Genomic DNA, 21046 nt, shown 5'->3' on the forward strand with positions numbered 1-21046 from the left:
CTTTTGGCATTCAAATTAACTATGTATTCTGGGAAGGCATACAATTGTACTATTATCTCCATGATTTGAGAAACAGATATGGATGTGGCTAAGAGGTGGTATTGTTAAGTGTAGGTAATACCACTGAAATTTCTGTAAGCACATAATTTTTTTTTATCAGCAAGGTACATCTACTATAATTAAATCTGAAAACAGACATGGCTTAGTTCAGTTCATAATGATAAACCAAAATTTTTGTTCCATTCAGTTTTAGTCTCTAACTCCAATCTCTACAACATAAACCAGAAAAAGAATGAGGAATAAGAAGTAATAAAATAGTTTGGCCACAGTTATGCCAATAGTAGTAACACAGCCCTTTCCTCTAAAGAGCCATTTGCCTCTATAGCTACATATATAGTAACTAGGATTCAAACCATCAGAAGTTAATCATTTTTATACAGATAATGACCCTTTTAAGATGCTAGCAGGGAATCTAAGACTTCACAGTGCCACACAGTAGTAGTAGCAGTAGGATGAGGGGGCTTTGGTGAAGGCTTCTGGACTGGCTGTCAAACTTCAGAGATGTTTTTATCTGGAAAGCACTAAGATATGATGAAAGGTTGGGTACAGATCTATCATAAAGACATTTTTTCTCACTTTTCTTTCACAAACTTTTCTCTGCATATGGTAGATAGACTAGGCAGGATTATATTCCATTCACCATTTCCTTCTTCCATTGCCATGTGGGCAACCTTGGTTCCCTTACCTTTTTTTTTTTTTAAGAAAAAATATAAATATGGATAACCATAGAATACTCACATGCTCTCCATTCATCAGGATGTTTAAAGGGAAATGCTAGACCATTATCAATTGCAGCAATTTTAATAAGAGATTCTTTACCCATAGTCCACTCTGTTTCCTAAGGGGGGAAATTGTTTTGTTGGTAAGAAGCTTTATACACAAATACTTACATAGCGTAGAGTTCTTTTACATAATTAAGAAAATAGGAGAAATACATGCTTTGAAGGTTCTATCATAAACGTGCCAGTCAGTATTTTCACAATATGGTGAGTTTTAACAATTTCATATTGGAACAGAAAGAGCTAGTGTCAAATCAGGCAGAATCTAAGAATCATTAGTTTTGGGGGGTTTTTTTCCACTTTACATCTGTCATCTTTATTGAATATATATGGGAAAAGGGGCTTGGAAAATACATCCTCAGCTAAAATACAAGACAGAAATACAATAGGTGTTTTTTTCTCCTTCCAGTAAGGCTTTTAAAATATTATTGAAACCATGGGATGGATTAAATTAAGAGTGATTTTTACAAGATCAGTTTATAGTTAGAGAGATCCTCAACATTTACAGTATTTGCAAAACATTACATTTTAAACGGTACATATTTGAAACACATATGGTAGGGAAAAAAATTAAGGTCATCATTCCTTTAACATAGGAAGCAAAGTGCCTATTTACCACACTTTAAAAATCTGCACCCTCCTAAAGCATTGTACAAATTAATCAGTAAGAAAATTTCCCTTTTTCATTCCCAGATAGAGTTTCCGAATGGTAGCTTCCAAATATAGTAAAATACCATTATCTACTTCCAGGACATATTCTTTTTAAAATATATACATATTTTATTTATTTCATTAAATATTTCCCAATTACATTTCACAAAATTTTTAACATTCATTTTTAAAAATTTTGATTTCCAGATTCTCTCCCTCCTTCCTATCCCTCCTACAACCACTTCTTGAGAAAACAATATGATATCCATTATACATGTTAAGTCATGTAACACATATTAGCATATTACACAAGAAAACACACACACACACACACACACAAGAAAAATTCAGTGAAAAAGTATGCAGGGTTCCTGGATCCAGCAGATGTAAATATATAAGCATCTCCTATATGCTTATAATAGACTGACTGGCAGAGTACTAAGTAAAACCCAAATGAAATATGGCAAGGTAACAAGGTATGTCCCAGAAGAGAGAAACCAAAAATGGAACACAGGGGCTAGGAAAAGGTAGTTTTGACAATTTTTAAAAAATTAGTTTTCTTATTGAAGGCCAATATAATAAATGTACTGTTCCTTCTGTACTTTATGAAATGCTTACTTCAATAAAGCCAATTAAAATGCAAGAATAAAAAATGCAAAAATCAAATTATCACTAAAAACTCAGTCATCTGGAACACAGCAATAAAATAATTTAGGATGTGGCTATCTAAAATCCTTTGATCAAGTAAAGTCTGAATATGTAAAATAAGAAATATAGACAGATTAGAAAAAGTTTTAGAAAATGCCTCATTTAATATTTTCTTAAATGTTTAAGGGTTCCCCCCAAAAAACTTATTCAAGCATCTTGTGAGCTTTTCTATACCTTTGGTATATTTGACTGAAATTCAATGTCATTTGTGTTACACACTTGTCATTACTACTTTGACACTGGCTTCCTTGCTATTCCTTACACATGACATTCCATCTCCCAACTCTTAATAATTTTCACTGGCTGTCCCCCATGCCTGCAATGTCCTCCCTCATTATCTCCGCCTCCTAGCTTCCTTAGTGTCTTTCACATCTCAGCTAAAGTCCTATCTTCAGCAAGAAGTCTTTTCCAATCCTCCTTAATTTTAGTATCTTCTCTCTGAAACTATCCTCAATTTATCCTGTGTATATCTTGTTTTCATTCTGTCTCTACCATTAGTTTGAGTGCCTTGAAAGCAGGTACCTTTTTTTCCCCCTTTCCTTTGTGTCCCTAGCGCTTAGTACAGTGTTTGGCACAAGGTAGGCCCTTAAAAATATGCTAGTCAACTGGTATCATAACTGAACCATTAGCTGTATATAACCAATTTCTTGGTTGTATATGATATACAAACACACATAATGGTTGTTAAATTTATGTGTAGTCTATCATAATAAATTTTTTTTAAATTCCTTTAAGTAATTATTCACAAATAAGGTTATGTGACACTTCGTTATGGCCTAAGAAATATTCAATTCCATGCAGTGAAGAGTAATATTTGCATAATGCTGTTCACTAATCTATGAAAATGAGAGAAAAAGTAGACCAAAAGGGGAAGTAGCAAATAACAGATGTGGTAACAAAACCTTTGTATACTTAAACTCAATAGAAACTAATGGTTATCCAATCCGAGATTTCAAAAACTCCCCAGTTTCATTTTCTTAGCCTCTTACAAACAACAAAATGGAAAGAAAAAAAATCATCATCATCAACAACAACAAAACAAGGAAAAGAATAAAGAAAAGAAAAACAAGACAATGAAAGAAAAGATAAAAAGAAAAGGGGATAAGAAGGAAAAACTACAGAAGAAACACATTAAATGCTAAGAGGAAAAGGAAAACAAGGAATCACAAGATCAGAGAAGTTGAAATATCACTCTCCTTTAAATTAAGACATTAAGACGGATATTAGACACATCCTTTTATTTTCTTACCTTATTGGAACTTTTGTTCCCATCACTCTGTTTTTCATATCGGACTAACCAATTATCATTTCCCCTGTCTTTCAAAACAAAAATGTTATTTTATTTCATTTCTGTGTAAACTACAACTTATTTTAGAAAAATCTAAAGTCAGCTCTCAACTACCCACCTGTGTCTTACCAACGTCACTGATTATCTGTGGCACATTTCAAATTTATTCCTGGCTTCCCCCTGCCATCTAGCATCACTCTAAGAAAACAGCTTTCTCTGCTGCCAGTTTGAATAGGTGCTGGAAATGTTAATTTTAGACTAAGCCAAACCAAAGTAGAAAAATAAATCTTTTGAAAAAATTACATAATGCAAATTCAAGGCACTGTTTCTTTTCATTAATGTATAAAAGCAATAGTTGAATGTATTTATAGCTTATGCTATTCTATCTATGAATGGTCACATAATGCACTAATAGGCACTTAAAGGATATATGTATAACATACACTCAGTAAATTCTTAATTATCCATGTTTCTAAAGGGACATTTTCAATATGAACGTATCCTAGGAAACTGTTAACAGGTAATGGAATTATGATTCCCACAAAGATGGTCAAGAAACTCTCCTTGAAAAGACTGTCTTCACAGCAGAATCCTTTCAGCCCTGTATCTCTGCTTTCTAGGGCCCCTGATGGCATCATTTCCCACCTGGCTGACCTCCTGGATTTCATGATCTTCAGAAACTCATCATTCTGCAAGATGAAATCAACGGTAACTCACATCTCCTCAGATCATTTCCCACCCTAGCTGCAGGACTTCAACAGGCTGTACCACCTCCCCCTGGGTACTCCTCCCTTTTCAGCTTCTTCTAGTGTGTTGTGTTCCCCCATTAGATTGTGAGCTTCTTGAGGGTAGGAGCTCTCTTAAGCCTTTCTTTGTATCCTCAGTATTATCAAGGTGTCTAGCAAAGGATAAGCCTTTAATAAATGTTTATTGACTACTGACTATGCTAGTGCCTCTAGGATAAGATACAAATTCCTCTGCTTGGCATTAGAGCTTTTCATAATTTGGCTTCCACTTCTTTGAAGGCTGGTTACTCACTACTCCCCTTTATTACATAAACTCAATCAAGTGCTCCAGTCAAATTAGCCACCTTGTCACTATATATAATATTCCATCTCCTGCATAGGTTGTTACCATGCTAGGAATTCCTTTCTTTCTCATCTTCCTCCTGGAATCCCTAAGTCTCCTTAAGGGCTTAAGCTCAACTGCCCCCTTCTTAAATAGAACTTTCCTGACTTCCCCATTTGTTAGAGTCCCCACAAATTACTTTGTACCTATCCTGAATCTGTCTGTGAATACTGGGTTTGCCCCTGGGATGCTCCTTTAGGGCATGGTCTATCTCACTTTTGTATTTGTATCCCCAGTGCCTAGCACCTAGTAGCTGCTTGATAAATGCTTGTGTTTGACAGATTTTCTGTCAAATAGAAAGTAGATGTGGTCTTCATCTTGCTGCCAAATGTTTATAGTTCAAGACCCTAACAAGGGTTAAAAAACAACAATACCTTACACCTTACATTGGCTATAAGCTATTGGTTATAACTGAAGACAGAAGTTTAATACCTGTATTTCTGGTGATGTAATCCAAAACAACTAATCTCTCAAACTGTGACTGAAGCTGTTTTCTAACATTCTCAGGTAAAGGATCAGCTTCAAATTTCCTAAGCCAATAATCAGCTTCCTTATAATGATCAACAAACAGCTGAAAGGAGCCCACCTGTAATTTTAATGGCTACAGTTAGAAGAGGTAAATAAAACACAAAAAGATTCAATTTTAAAGTATAACCAATTTCTCTGTAACATGAAACAAATGCTCTTTGTAAACTTTTAAAAGAAAACGAAGCAATTCAAAGAGCTCTCAAAGAGGACAAACATTTCCTCTTTATTTTTATCCTAAAACATTACATTTCTGTGGTTAACTTAGAATGTCAGTTTCCTTAAACTCTGTAAAGAACTTTTAGATTAAATAATGGAAATCAGAGATACAAAAATATAACTTCTTTATTTAGCAATATTTACCCTTTCTGACAAAGGGAATAAAAAGCATGTAAAAGTTTTAAGTTCGATGCCCATGTGAAACATACGGCTGTGAGTGAAATTTTTTTGGAATTTCTCTATCTGAATACTAGATTTTAAAATGTCACAGCTAAACAATCAAGTAGAAGTTTAAAAACATAACTATCTTTACTGTTTAAAAAAACCTAGACATTCTGAGGTTTCTCCCAAATAAAATTTTTATACTAACTTACCTTGGGAGGTAGTCCTATTCGATGGAATTTTTTGCCCACGCTTGGTACTTTTTCTAGAGCATATTTTTTGCCTTTTGATTTTGCACGGTCTATTGCACTGTAGTTAAATGTCTCACTCACAAGCCAGACCACCTAAAAATACACACTTTAAGTTCTATATCTGACGTTAAGCGTCACTAGTGATGATTACAAAACAAAAAAATCTGATAAACACAAAGCTCAGGAGGCACAACAAGAAGTAAGGTCTAATTACTTTGTTAAACTTTGTAATAAAAGTTTTGTTAAGAACTATGTAGCCAGGCTTTGCGCACAGGTCCCGTGATAAAAATAGGTCTATTTTTGGAGGATCAGTCTAGGTAAGTTTGGAGGGACTTGTCAGCAGGCTTATTGCAGAATAAAAGTTTCAGCCACAGTACCTCATGAAGATGTTCTACTAAGTTTTAGCGGGGTTTCAATCTGAGCTGGTAAGGGGAGAACCCACAATGATGAAATCACAAATTCTTGCAAAATGTACATGTAAATATACTTTTTTCCTTTTAGGGAATTATAAAATTTTATTTTTAGAGTTTATATTATATATATATTATGTTTTACATATATTTATGTAATTTACTATTGGAGTTTATGGTTTTATGTGTATTTGTATTTCTTATTTTGTTCACTTATTTCTTTTATTGGGTAATCACATTTACAATAAATATTTTAAAAAATCAGTTTAAGAGTCATGATCTGTTGCTTCCATATTTATGAACCAGTCTACGTGGGCAACAAATTTTATGAACACAAACTGTAGCATATTTAAGGGAACTGTTTTGAAATCATATCACATACAGAACTGGGAGAGAAACTAAGGAAAAGAAGTCTTGTGTGGTGACAGAACAGTATCAAGGATGAATCGATTTATTCTATAACTCCAGAAGGCAGAGCTAGAACCAATGGATAAAAGTTAGAAAAAGCAAATTTTGGTTTGAAATAATAAACCTGAAACAAAGCTATTTAAAAAATGTAATGGGGGTGGGCAGAGCCAAGATGGCAGAGTAAAAGCAGTGATTTCCCCCAACTCCCTCCAAATACTTATAAAAAATGGCTCTAAACAAATTCTAAAACAGCAGAATCCATAAAAAGACAGAGTGAAACAAATTTCCAGCTCAAGACAACCTGGATGGTTGATCAGAAAGGTGTATCATGCCGGGTGGGGAGAGGAATGCGGTGTGGCATGGGTGCGCAGGCCACAGTGAACCTGGAACAGGCCTCAAAGGACTGAATCGAAGGCAGCTGTGACGGTTTCCAGACTTCTCAACCCATGAACGCCAAAGACAACTTAGAAGGTCAGTGGGAAAAGCCTGTTTCTGTGGCGAGAGAGAAGTTAGGTCTCAGGCTCAGTTCCCTAGGGAGCCCGCCCCTGGGGTGGTAGCTGCCTCCTGAGCTTCTGACCCACAGACTGAAGGGGAATCAGGTGGCTGATCAGAAGTGGACTGCAGGGACCTCTTTGCTGAGGCATGAATCTCTTGCTTTGCCTGTGCTTGGATCTGGGTCACAGTTCTGAGGGGCAGTCCTGGGGCGAGGAAGAGCACTGGCATGGTAGAGCTTGTAGTGGCTGTGGAAAAGAAACCCTCCTCACAGTTCCAAGACAGAAAAGAGTGCTTATGGTCACTCACAGACCAGAGCACAAAGACAGGAAAGGTGTAAACATCTCACCCTTATCATACCACCTCGGAAGAACTGAAAATTTACAGGTCCCTAGAAAGATCTCTGAAAACAGCTATACAAATCCCTGAAGCTTGGGACAGTACATTCTCCACATTGGAAGCAGACCTCTACCTTAATAGAGTTTATAACTCAAGTAATTAGCTGGGATCACGAGCAAACCTTGCAAGAAGTGTCAGACCATAGAAACTTTTGGTAACAAAGAAGATCAAAACGTACAACCAGAAGAAGACAACAAAGTCAAAGCTCCTACATCCAAAGCCTCCAAGAAAAATATGAATCAGTCCCAGGCCTTGGAAGAACTCAAAAAAGGAGTTTGAGAAGCAAATAAGAGAAGTGAAGGAAAAACTGGGAAGAGAAATGAGAGTGATGCAAGAAAATCATGAAAAGCAAGTCAACAGCTTGCTAAAGGAGACCCAAAAAATACTGAAGAAAATAACACCTTAAAAAATAGCCTAACCCAAATGGCAAAAGAGGTCCAAAAAGCCAATGAGGAAAGAATGCCCTAAAAAGAAAAATTGGCCAAATGGAAAAGGAAGTCCAAAAGATTACTGAAGAAAATACTTCCTTAAAAATTAGAAAGAGCAATTGGAAGCTAGTGACTTTATGAGAAATCAAGACACTGTAAAACAAATCCAAAAGAATGAAAAATTAGAAAACAATGTGAAATATCTCATTGGAAAAACAACTGACCTGGAAAATAGATCCAGGGAGAGAATTTAAAAATTATTGGACTATCTGAAAGCCATGATCAAAAAAGAGCCTAGACATCATCTTTCAAGAAATTATCAAGGAAAACTGCCCTGATATTTTAGAACCAGAGGGCAAAATAGAAATTGAAAGAATCCACCAATCTCCTCCTGAAAGAGATCCCCAAAGGAAAACTCCTAGGAATATTGTAGCCAAATTCCAGAGTTCCCAGGTCAAGGAGAAAATATTACAAGCAGCCAGAAAGAAACAATTCAAGTACTGTGGAAACACAATCAGGATAACACAAGATTTAGCAGCTTCTACATTAAGGAGAGGGCATGGAATATAATATTCCGGAGGGCAAAGGAGATAGGATTACAACCAAAAAGCACCTACCCAGAAAAACTGAGTATAATCCTTCAGGGGAAAAAATAGTTATTCAGTGAAATAGAGGACTTTCAAGCATTCTTGATGAAAAGACCAGAGCTGAATAGAAAATTTGACTTTCAAATACAAGACCCAAAGAGTCTGAAGAGGCAAATAGGAAAGAGAAATCATAAGAGACTTATTAAGGTTGAACTGTTTACATTCCTCCATGGAAAGATGATATTTATAACTCATGAGACCTTTGTCAGTATTACGATAGTTGGAGGGAAAAAATTATATGTATGTGTATAGATATAGATAGATAGATAGATAGATAGATAGATAGATAGATAGATAGACAGACAGATAGATAAATAGAGGGCACAGGGTGAGTTGAAGATGAAGGGGTCATATCTGGAGAATAAAATTAAGGGGTGAGAGAGGATTATACTGGGAGAAGGAGAAAGGAAGAGGTAGAACGGAGTAAATTATCTCACAAAGAACAGAAAAGAAAAGACTCTTACAGTGGAGGGGAAACAGCGGAAGGTGAGAAGGAATGAGTGAATCTATTCTCACAGGATTTGGCTTAAGGGGGGAATAACATACACACTCAGTTGGGGATGGAAATCTGTCTTACCCTACAGGAAAATAGGGGAAGGGGACAAGAGAGCAAGGGAATGATAGAAAGGAGGGCAGATTGGAAAAGGGGGTAATCAGAAGCAAACATTTCTGAGGAGGGACGGGGTCAAAAGAAAGAACAGAATAAATGGGGTAGGGTGGGACAGGATTAAGGGAAATAGAGTTAGTTTTTCACAACATGACTACTATGGAAGTGTTTTTCGTAACTGCACATGTATAACCTATATTGAGTTGCTTGCCTTTTCAATGAGGGTGGGTGGGGAGGGAGAAAGAGAGAAAATTTGGAACCCAAAGTTTTAAAAACACATGTTTAAGGGAAAAAAATGTTTTCACATGCAACTGGGAAATAAGAAATACAGGAAATGGGGTATAGAAATCTATCCTGACCTACAGGAAAGTAAGGGGAAGGGGATAAAAGAAGTGGGGGGGAGAGATAGAAGGGAGAGCAGACTAGGGGAAGGGATATTCAGAATGCATGCTATCTTGGGGTGGGGGGAAGGGCTAGATGAAAATTTGAAACTCAAAATCCTGTGGAAATAAATGTTGAAAACTAAAAATAAATAAGTTTAAGATTAAAAATAATAAAAAAAATTTTAATGTAATGGGCTACCTCATGAAGGAGAAAGAAGTCGTTTAGTAAGAGTATTTAAGCAGAAGCTCAACAACTGTCCATAAGTAATGTTGTAGAAGAATTGCGCAGTTCAGGTAAAAGGTGAAACTGGATGACTTCTTAGGTCCTTCTTGATCCTGGCATTCTAAAATGCCAGGGTAGAAACTCACTCAAGCAATAAAGCATCCCCATATAACCTAAAAGAAGTTATTTAATATGAACATGTAGACATTGAGGGCTTTTGTCAGCTTAGGTGAGGAGTCTCAATTAAAGAATGTCAAAAGTAATCACAAATCCATGAAAGGGTAAAGTGGGGAAAAAAAAACCCTGAATACAACAGGCTATGAAGCCTTACTATTTTAATGCAATTCTGAAAGTAAAAAAAAAAATCTAAAAAGGCATTAAAAAATAGAATTATTAGGACACTAGGGTATCTTTTTGTTTTCAAGAAATCTTTAAATCCTCACTTTCCAACACCTACTTCCTTTTCATTCTAAAGTTCTTTCCCCATCTTTTTCTTTCACATGAATAGCTCCCAAATACTTTTATCTTCACTAGTGTCAACTAATCTCTAATCATCTCCAGCTTAACAGAACACAGGAGCATAGACAGAAACCTGGAAGGACCCTTAGAGATCATCTATTTCAACTCCATATCTCCCCTTCTCCCCTGCCTCAAATTTAATAGAGGAGGACACTAAGGTCTGGAGAAGTTAAGTGGTTAGGACATTAAGCCCAAGATAGTGCAAGGAATAAGAGACAAAGGAAAGGTTTGAATTCAGTTCCTCTCACTACAAAGCCAGTGCTCTTTTTCTCTGTATCACAATGTCTCTCTAAGACTTGGTAAATGATTCAATTTGAAGCATTGTCATAAGGAACCTTTATACCCAGGAAACTGTAACTAGGCAGGCTTACTCCATATAACACATAAGGTATTATCTTTAAGCTAATTATCATTTTACCTTTGTTTTGGGTACAACTCCCAGACCAAGCTTTTCATCTACAAGATAGGCACCAGCTTCGGAAAGGTATCCCTGATTAGGTACAAGGCAACCTCTGCCAAAACAGCAAGGACAGCAGATCTTATGAAAATATTTGGTCCATTTTGGATTTAGATGACCATAAGGCTCTTCAGATTTTGGCTTAAAGACACCAATAATTTTCTAAAGAAGAAAAGTAACATAATTAGGTTTTAATTATTTTACACAATTGAACAAAAATTCATAAAACTGCATTCTACTTTTTAATAAATCTCATTTTTAAAAATAACAGATCTTAGCTGAATTCCGAATTTCCTGAAATAGATGATTTACTCTGTACAGTTAAAGTTAGAATCAGTGCTCTCTTGCTCCCCAAACTAGTGCTCTTTTTGCCCGTATAGTATGTTATCTTTTACCATAATACTAAAAATTCAGATTTATTATAGCATGTGAAGGTTTACATCAATTTGTCTTAACATTACATTCTTTACATTAGTTTTTTCTTCTTTTAGAAACCTTCCTTCTGACAAAGCAGTGCCTGTTCTTATGCTTAAAGATTTCATGTACTCAAATGATCTAAACCCGCAATAAATCATCATTATTTGTTTCTCACAAATAATATATTCAGAGACCTGGAGATTGTATTTTCTTTTGAGACAAGAAATAGTAGCTTTGCAATAGAATTACAGTATATCAAAGTATAATAACTAGTATTAACACAAAGATACAAAGCATAAAAAAAGAAATCAAGAAAAAACAAGAAAATCAAATTACCCACCTATATTATATGAGCTTAAAGAAAGCTAACAATAAAAAATTTTAAATTCTAAGAATTTAGTGCTTCCAGTTTTCTTAACGTTAAAACTATAGTAGCTTTTTGTGGAAACGGAGTGTTGAGTAAGTATTAATCAAAAGGTTTTGGGAAAAGTTCTCTGTACTTAAGGAGGGTGGAAAACTAGGATGGAAATGAGATGGCCAAATAAATTTATTTTTTGATCAGAACTATACATGGGTTCATTTTTGCTTATTTTCTTCTTTTTTTTAAAAAAGCAATTGGGGTTAAGTGACTTGCCCAGGGTCACACACCTAGTAAATGTCAAGTGTTTGGTCTGAGGCCGGATTTAAACTCAAGTCCTGCTGACTTCAGGGCCGGTGCTCTATCCACCGTGCCACCTAGCTGCCCCTCATTTTTGCTTTGTTAACTTCAAATAACAAATCTAGACAATGGGCATATGACTAGGCAGTGGTTTGTTTGAAAAAAAGATCAGAATATTTTAACAGATTGCATCTTTGATATTGAGTCAAGAACGTAACAACTCTAGCTTAATCTTAGGAGGATGGTATCCATGGCAAGTAAAATGATAGTCCTACAGTATTTTGACCTGGTCAAGCCACATCTAGAGTACAGTATTCCATTTTGGGAGCTACAGCTTAGTAAGGAGAAGCTGCAGTATTACAGAAGGATGACCAGAATGATTAAGGGTCTAGAGACCATGCCACTATGAAGTTCTGTTGAAAGAACAAAAGATGTTTACCACTGAGAAGACAAGACATGACAACTACAAAGACATTAAAGAATGATGGACAATTTAAAAAAAAAAAAGGTTAGACTTTTCTGGTTAGCCCCAGAGTACACAACTAGAAACAACAGGCAGAAGCTGTAGAGAAACAAATTTAGGCTTGGTATTATCATTATCAACACATTTAATTAAGTGCTACTCTGTTCCAGACAGAAGTAGCAAAACTTCTGAACTGAGCTGTCAAAAAGTGTAATATGCTGTCTTGGGAGGCAATAAGTTGCCCTCACCAGAGTTCTTCAAGCAAGGACTACTTACTGCAGAAAACATTATTAATAGCCTCAAAAATTTCTCAAAATACCATCTGTGTAATTGTTGTAGCCTCTTCACCCAGCAGAATATAAGCTTCTTGAGGACAAGGGAATGTTTCTATTTTGTTTTTGACTCTCTAGTACCTTGCACATAGAAAGCATTGAACATATGCTTGTTGAATCTTTGAATTCCAACTGAGGTATATGGGTTGGCCTCTGAGTATTTCCCTTTGAGCTCTGAAATTGTGTGACTGAAATGGCTGGCATAATCTCAAAGATGAGACAGTTTCTCTATGAAATAACTACACTCAACTTCACCAAATTTCAAAACTTTCAAAAATTTCATCAGCTTTTAAAACTGCACTTTAAACTACTGAAGGCAATTACTGCCTGTATCTAACTTAATAGCACAATGTCTAGAGACCTAGCAATAGCAGGACTTAATAAAATATTTTAAAATTAATGCTAGGCAATGAGACAGCAAATTTGTGACTTTCAGCAAAAGTCAGCCAACTAAAGTACTATATTCCTAAATAAAAACATTTTATTAAGAATTGCTGTCTATTTTTTATTTAGGGTTATCAGTTATTATTAGTTATCAGTTATTGAGGGTTGACTTTCTTTTCTGAACAGAAAGTGATCATAAGTTTAATGGAAAAAAATCTCTAGGAACACTAATTAATCATATAACTATTTTAAACAGGTTTTAGTAACCAAGTAAGGGCAGAACTCCTAATATTCAAAATATTTATCTTTAAAAATCTTTTATGTCAGAAAAATTACATCAAACTAAAAAGCAGACAACAAAATAATACGCACAATTCTGCAAAAACATATGTAAGTAAAACAAAGATTGGAATACAAATTTATCAAAAGTTAAAAGTTTGATAAAATCATTAGTTCTATTTCTGTAAGAATTGTGTTGGCGATAACTTTAAAAAAAAAAGATTCATACAGGAAAAGAATACAACATTTCCTCCAAAACTGATGTTAAATACATTTATTCTATAAAATTCTCACCCCTTTGGGATCCTTGACAAAATAACTTCCACTTGAACCTTGAGAGATTCTTTCTGGGAGAATTCCAGAGTCTATTGCTTGTTCTGCTTTCATTATCATGTCAGTAAATTCTGGATCCTCCAAGAATAAGTTCATCTCTGCAAGACCTACAAAATTTATTGCATTAAAAATGTTAATACAACATGAGATTTTACTAAATTAAAAAAAATAAAGACAAAACAGCAATGGAGGTGTGATCCAGGATTCCAAAGTACAAGTGAAACGGTATTATTTGATTTAAAACAATACAAACTAGGCCAATGATGAAAAGGAAAATGGTATAATATTATAATAACTATTTTAATCTTTGATTTTTCCTATATTTATTACTAAAGTTCAGACAGTATAAAATGAAATAATGATTCACGGCACTGTACTTTCTGATTAAACTTTCCTTAATCATTAGCAATTCTTTACCATTTTCAGTCAGTTCTCAGAATGATGGAAGGATGCTGTGACATGGATAAAAGAAAACAGGAGATGAATTACCAAACTATTTTCATCTATATTTGGAAGATATGTTGGATAGCAGTGTTTTGGGGGTTTTAAGAATTCAGAATACAATAAAATTTGATTAATTTGAACTGTCACTTAAAAGTCTGTGAAAGAAGCTAGACATTTGCTTTACAGATTACAAAGTATGCTCAGAAAATTCTATTAAAAGATTCTAGGGGTAAATTTAATCTTCTTAAAAGAATAAACTTCTCAACTACTCTAGAAGAATTTACTTGAACATAATATGGAATACTCATCTTTGCAAGGTTATTGAAAGGAAAGTACTCTGTGAACTTTAAAGCACCATTAATGTATGTGTCAAGCATTACAACTATGTTATTGTTACTACTACTACATAGCCAATGTTAGTTACAATCAATTCAAGTATCTAAGATATATTATCTATACTAGTTCCCTAATTCTAGATATGATACAAACCTAAAAGCAATAAAATAGCATTTATTTTAAAACTATTCCATATTTCAGGCTCTTCAGACCAGTCTTCCTCACCATCTAGATAATACACCTATGTTTTATTACACATTGAATGCTTACTTTAAGAACCTATATTCCAAAAGTTCATTTTAAGCTGGTCCTTTGAAATTCAGTAAATACATGATCATATAGAAGCAAAGTTATATATGGTAGCTGGGTTCTTGGGGATAGTCCACAGAAGGGCATTTAGCCTAGGCCAGGGCTGGACCATCTGACACTTTATTAATAGTGCCAAAGAACACATATAACAATGTTTCTAAGACAGTCACACAGTGAGCTAGTAATAAAAGTATAGTGTTCAAAGTGAGGAAGGTGAGGTGATAGTTGACTTTACTGTCATATGAGATCTGACTGAAGCAACTTGGGATCCTGAATAATAAAAGAACTGGGGGGGCGGGAAGGCGGGGGGGGGGGACATGATAGTTCCCTCAAACTATCTGAAAGACTGTTAAGCAGAAAAATTTTTATTTTATTTGTTTTGCTTGGCCCCACAGGGCAAAACTAGGATCTATAAGTGGAAGTGATAGGAAAGTAAATTCCTTATCAATATTAAGATAAATTTATTAACAATTAGAGTGACCCAAAAGTATATAGGCTACTAAAGGGAAAGGCTAGTCAACTATCTGCTGGGGATGTTGTAGAAGGGATAATTATGTTTTGGCCACACAACTCCCTAACTTTTAACTTGAAGTGAGATTGTCTGGCCATGAGACAAGAATATCCCTCATGAGTAGGCTTGAAGGAATAAGGTCTGTTCCTTAGCTGACAGGACACGGTGAAAAAAATACTGGGGGAAAGGTATTGTATAAGCCATGATCTAAGAGAAATATGCTGAAACTGAACCTAGAAGCCTACTGAAGCAACTGATCCAGAACAATTCTGAGGTTTCCCTATCACCTCCTGATTCCACGGCTCGCCTGTCTCCTTAACTTTCTATTGTAAAATCTATTATTTCTGGAGTTCTCTCTTCCCCAACCTCACTGAAGAACAGAATGCAATCTCACTATTTCAAGGACAGGGGGTTAATAAACAAAAAGCTAGTACCTCTTTAAGGTATTGAGTTTTTACTGCTAACAACAATGAGAAACAGAAGGTTAACAAATATAGCTCTCCCCATACCACTTTTTCTCACCTTCTTTATTCACTTAGGACCTGTAGGGAAAGACAAAGACTACACAGATAACAGTGCTGTCACTGGGTACACAAAAAACTGAATTAAGATTCATCCATGTTCAGGAGCATAAATACTTAAGAGACTATGTGGCATATTTTAACATAAGAATGACCCAAGGCAAAGAGGAAGAAGAGCAGAGAGAGAGGAAGTCTAGGAACTGTTAAAGGAACTGTTATAGTATAGAGAGAGGAAAAACATCCCTCCTTTCTCTTCGCTTTTGGCACCACCCTGCCCCTACAAATGCAAAAGTAGGCTTTCATTGGAATCAGTGTGAGTAGGCAGCCTAAAGAAGGGTATCTTAACAGCAGTGGTGCTACAGTGGCAAGGACTGGGAAACGCCAAATAGCAGCAGCTGGAAACGGAATGGCTATCTGAATGCATGGCGAGCAGTTGTCTGATAATTCAAATCTTATGTAAAGGAGGTGCTGGCTATATTTCAAGGTTAATAACAAGTCCACCACAGAAGAGTGTCTCAATTCTGTAGCCTATCATTGGAGGCTCTGCTAAGAAGCTGACTCTTCCATGAGCCAATTCTAGAAGTCTGTCAGATCTCTCCTTTATTTCCTACTCCCTATTATATTTATCACTTCTCATGGTGGGTTTCCCAAAAGTCTCTGAGCATAGACTCTGCTCTGTGCTTTGCTTCTATCCATATTTCCTCAGTGCCTGGCATACCAGTGGTGTTTATTAAATATTTATTGAATTGAATCCTACCTGTCAGCTCAACTTTCTGCTAGGATTAGCATTACCACAAAATAATAAAGAACTAACCAAAAGCAAAGTTGGGCTTTTACTTTTATCCTTAATTATTATTAACTGGCTATATCGTACAGTTCAAGTCTTCTAGCTCTTTCAGTCTAGGAGGAGGGAATACTTATTATTCTTATAAAATGCAAAAATTCCTTCTATAACATCCCTAACAGGTTGTTATCCAGACTTGTTTGAACAGATTTATAGTAGCTCACTACCATACCGGAGAGTCCATTCCATTTATAGAAACCTCTCCTAATCAGGCTCTGGCTTGTCAACGTTCCTCTCAAGATGTGACACTCCAAACTGAACACAAAACTTTAAATATGATTTGACCAGGGTAAAGTACAGTAGGATTATGATCTCTCTGGTTCTGCGTGCTATATTTCTTATAATGAAGCCTAAGATCCAACTCAGTTTAACAAACATTTATTAAGCACCTCATATATGCAATACACTCTGCTAAATAGTAGAGATTTTAAAAAAAAGATGCATCAGACAGCTTACACTTTAGTAGGGTGAAATAAGACATGTGAAAATAATTATAATAAACAGGTTATCATAGGAGAGGTCTAAATAGAATATAGTATGAGAGATTTGATAAGGGAGAGGTCACATTAAGGTGGGATTTAGGGAAATCTTCATGGAGGAGGGATAACCAAATAAGGCCTTAAAGGAAAGTGTTGAATGAATTGAACTGGCTGAGGTGCTCGTTCCAGGCCTGAAGAAGAGTACGTACAGAGGCTAAGAGATGGGAAAAGACAACATGAAATTAGGGAACAGATGGTTTTCCTCAAAATCAGAAACTGTTAAAGGTATTAGTATATGGTAAAACTGGAAAGGTAGGTTGGGGCCAAACTATACTAGCTCCTAAATGACCTTAATTAATAAAGTAGTATGGTCAGATTTGTACATTAGAATTTTTGTGGCAGTGATACGAAAGATATATTGAAAACAGAAAAATCCAATATTATCTTTTATTCTTTACTGTCAATTATCCTAACATTTCATAAAATCACTGCTATAGCTACAGTTCTAAGACAATCTGGAGACAGGGAGAAAAGTTAGAAAGCATTATAATAGCCCAAGCAATAGCTGCTCTGAGCAAAATGAGAGAGTCATGGAACAGGCAGCACAAAAGACACCACAGAGACTAGATAAGGCTTTGCAGCAAACTGGATGAAAGGGGAAAAAAGCAAAAGTGATTCATGTTTCCAACCTGGGTGACTGAAAAGACAATTAATACCAACAGAGAGAAGGAAGTTTAAGAAGAGTGGATGGAAATGGGTTGGGGTTGGGGAGTAGGGGTGAGAAAGAGAGAGGAAGAAATGTGTAGTTTGGGATATATTAAATTTGAGGTAACAGTAGTACATCCAGGCAGAAGTTCTGGTGCCTGGCAGCATCAGGTAGATTACTCTGGCAGCAGTGGTAGTTACATTACAGGATCACAGATCTAGAACTGGAAGGGACTTTAAAGGTTATTTAATCTAATCCCCTTATCTCAGAGATGAGGAAACTGAGGCCTAGAAAGGTCAGGTGATTTGCACTGTTACAGAGATATTATGGTTCGGGGATGGGTTGCAAATTTGAGTCTAGTAACCCAATTCAGCACTCCTAAAGAGAGCAAAAACTAGAGGTGGAGAGAACAACTGGTAGGCTATTTAAAAAAATCTAGAAAAGAGTAACTGAAGGCCTGAACAATAGTGGGAGATCCTCTTCACTTACAAAAGTACTTAAAAGTATTTAAAATAAACCAGAAAGATCTGTTTTGTTGTAAATTCAAAGATTTGAAAGATTCTACCCTAAGGAAGCCTCTCTGCATATAAAATGAATCTAAGGTCTCAACTATATAAGCAGGATATAGTGCAAGGGACAACAGATGGAATCTGAAGCTATGGGTTCAAATGTTGGCTCTGACATTTATTAGTTCTATGACCCTGAGCAAATTTATCACATCACCATTTCTGTGCTTTACCTGTAACAGATGATGGTGTTAGGCTAATTTATTGCTAAGTTCTTTGCAGCAATTTTGTGGTCTATTACCTACACTGCTTTAGACAGTATTTCCAAGCTAATTTTGTTCCTGAATATCTTAGGGCTTCAAATATACTTACAGAAAAGCCCACTGTTTACATCTAGGAGTAGGGAGCACCTTGGTTATACTGATGAGTAGACAGAAGTAGGCTGGGGAAATTTTTCAAGCGAAAAAGAGGCCATTAAACCTATTTTCACTGCCAAAAAATTACTACACTTAAATATGTTAGATATATATCAACTGTCACATTAACTTTTCTGGAAAGGAAAAATATCCTTAGTATCAACATTTTCCTCATCAAACTCCAATTAATGTACCAATTAATCTAATTTAGGAAATGCTGGTGGGCTTGAGGTTACAGCTAGCCCACAAAATAGATCAATGAAACAATTTAGATTAAAAGTGGAGATATTCTTATGGGAAGGGCTGAACATCTGTCTATTATCATCACTCTGAATGACAATTTGCTTTAAAAAATCATTAAATATTCTCCATAAGGATATCAAATTAATTCAAAACGTAAGCCATAGACATGCATACAAAACTTTTTTGACTATGCTTACAAAGTTTGAAATTCTCCATAGGGATATCAAACTAACTCAAACCTTGTTAAACCACACACACACACACACACACACACACACACACAACTTTCTTGGCCAACTCTTACAAAGTTTGAAATTCTCCATATGGATATCAAACTAATTCAAACACACACACTTACTGACAAAGCTTAAAAAGTCTAAAGTTCCCCAAAGGATTACCAAATTAACTCGAACTTTGTGTACACACACACAAACTTTCTGAACAATGTTTACAAAATTTGAAATCCCCCACAGGCATATCGAAGTAATGCAAACTTTGTTCAGTCAGGCAGACAGACAGACAGACAGACAGACAGACAGACAGACACACACACACACACACACACACACACACACTCTCTCTCTCTCTCTCTCTCTCTCTCTCTCTCTCTCTCTCTCTCTCTCTCGGTCTCTCTTGGACTATGCTTACAAAGGCTTAGATTCCCCACAGGGTTATCAAACGAACGCAAACGTAGTTAAACCACACATATACAACCTTTTTATAACAATGTTTACAAAATTTGAAATTCCCCATAAGGATGTCAAACTAAAGCAAACTTTTTTTAAGACTGACATACAACTTTCTTGGCAAGTTTACAAAGTTTGAAATCGCCCAAAGGGATCTCAAACGAATGTAAACTTTGTCAAAGCACGCACGCGCACGCGCGCACACACACACACACACACACACACACACACACACACACACACACACGTGTTCTTGACAATGTTCACAAAGTCTGGAATTCCCCAATGGAATAGCAAACCAACACAAACTTTGTTGCAGGCCCCACACCCCTTTCGTCGGACCACGCTTGCGAAGCTCAGACTCTCTCCGAGAACGACCCAATGGACAAAGTTTATGACGTGACACCGGGGGCCGGGCATGGGTTTGGGGGCCTCGCGGAGGCGGGGAAGGAGCCAGGGAGGCCCGGATAACGCCCCCGCTCGTCCCCCCCCGAAGTCGTGCAGGGTCTCTGGGTGGCGGCGGCCAAAGCCCCCCGAAGGCCGGGCAGGGTGAGCCGGAGGGAAGCCGCGGGGATGCTGCGGGCGGCTCGTTACCTGCCGAGAAGAGGCGGAGGCGGTCTAAGGTAGAGCTCCGTCGAGCCCTCCGGCCACGGCCCCGGCCGCCCGGGTCGGCGGCCTTTCCCCCAGGCAGGAGCAGCTCTTCCTCCTCGTCTCCGTCGGACGCGGTCTCCTCGTCCCCTCGGGCTTCGCCGCCGCCGTGCCCTCCTCCCTCGGGGTCCTCGAGGATCCTCACGGCGCCGCCCGGCGGGGCCCGACCCGGCCTCGGCAGCAGCGGCTCCCGCTCCTCGTCCTCATCCTCTTCGGGGCCCCCGACGGCTCCCCGCGGCCCCGGTTCCCCAGCCTCCGCCATGGCGGCGGACGCCGCCGCCTCCTCCTCCTCGGGCAAGGAGACCTGGAGGCAAACGGGTTCAGAGAAGAGGGCTGCCCTGGTACCCGCTGGACATCGCGGCGCCCAGGCCACGGCCGGCTGCCCGGAGGGTTCTCTCCTCCCGCCGCTGGGCAGCGCCACCGCCTCCTCCTGGAAGCCCGGCCCCACCCCCGCCGCCGCCACCAGCGCGCAGGCGCGAGACCCGAGGTCTGCAGCCGGCACCCAGGGGGGCGGGGCCAGGAGGCGGAGCCCGGGAGAAAGCCTGGGGATTTAAAGAGCCAGGAGCCCATCTGCCACGTCGTCCAGAAGTTGGGGTAGGGCTAACTTCCGGTCCTGGACGTTGTGGCTCGCTTCAGCCAACCCTTCCAAACTACTTTCTGCACAAATGACCATGGAAGGCAGGTAGCACAAAAATCATTAACTCACCAGCCCCAATTTACAGATGAAGAGACTGAGGCCCAGAGAGATCATAAGGTCACTGATTTAGCGCAGGAAGGAGCTTTATAA

General features: G+C 37.5%; 1 protein-coding gene across 2 annotated transcripts in view; it reads right to left on the bottom strand.

Annotated features, from left to right (window-relative positions):
• Positions 1–20712, bottom strand: part of PI4K2B (phosphatidylinositol 4-kinase type 2 beta) — a 40363-nt gene extending 19651 nt beyond the window's left edge. The window contains exons 1-7 of one of the 2 annotated variants that reach the window (XM_020992380.2): positions 20206–20712; positions 13572–13717; positions 10706–10906; positions 5733–5864; positions 5047–5200; positions 3448–3515; positions 799–898 (exon numbers count right to left, since the gene is read on the bottom strand). In XM_020992380.2, coding sequence (XP_020848039.1) covers positions 799–898; positions 3448–3515; positions 5047–5200; positions 5733–5864; positions 10706–10906; positions 13572–13717; positions 20206–20521 — 1117 coding nt within the window. In that variant the 5' untranslated portion in view covers positions 20522–20712. The remainder of the gene's footprint in view (positions 1–798; positions 899–3447; positions 3516–5046; positions 5201–5732; positions 5865–10705; positions 10907–13571; positions 13718–20205) is intronic. The other variant, XM_020992389.2, reaches the window with a different exon arrangement.
• Between the last annotated feature and the right edge of the window lie 334 nt (positions 20713–21046).

The sequence above is a fragment of the Phascolarctos cinereus genome, unplaced genomic scaffold (assembly GCF_003287225.1).
Source record: "Phascolarctos cinereus isolate Bilbo 61053 unplaced genomic scaffold, phaCin_HiC Scaffold_9;HRSCAF=440, whole genome shotgun sequence".
Taxonomy (NCBI): domain Eukaryota; kingdom Metazoa; phylum Chordata; class Mammalia; order Diprotodontia; family Phascolarctidae; genus Phascolarctos; species Phascolarctos cinereus.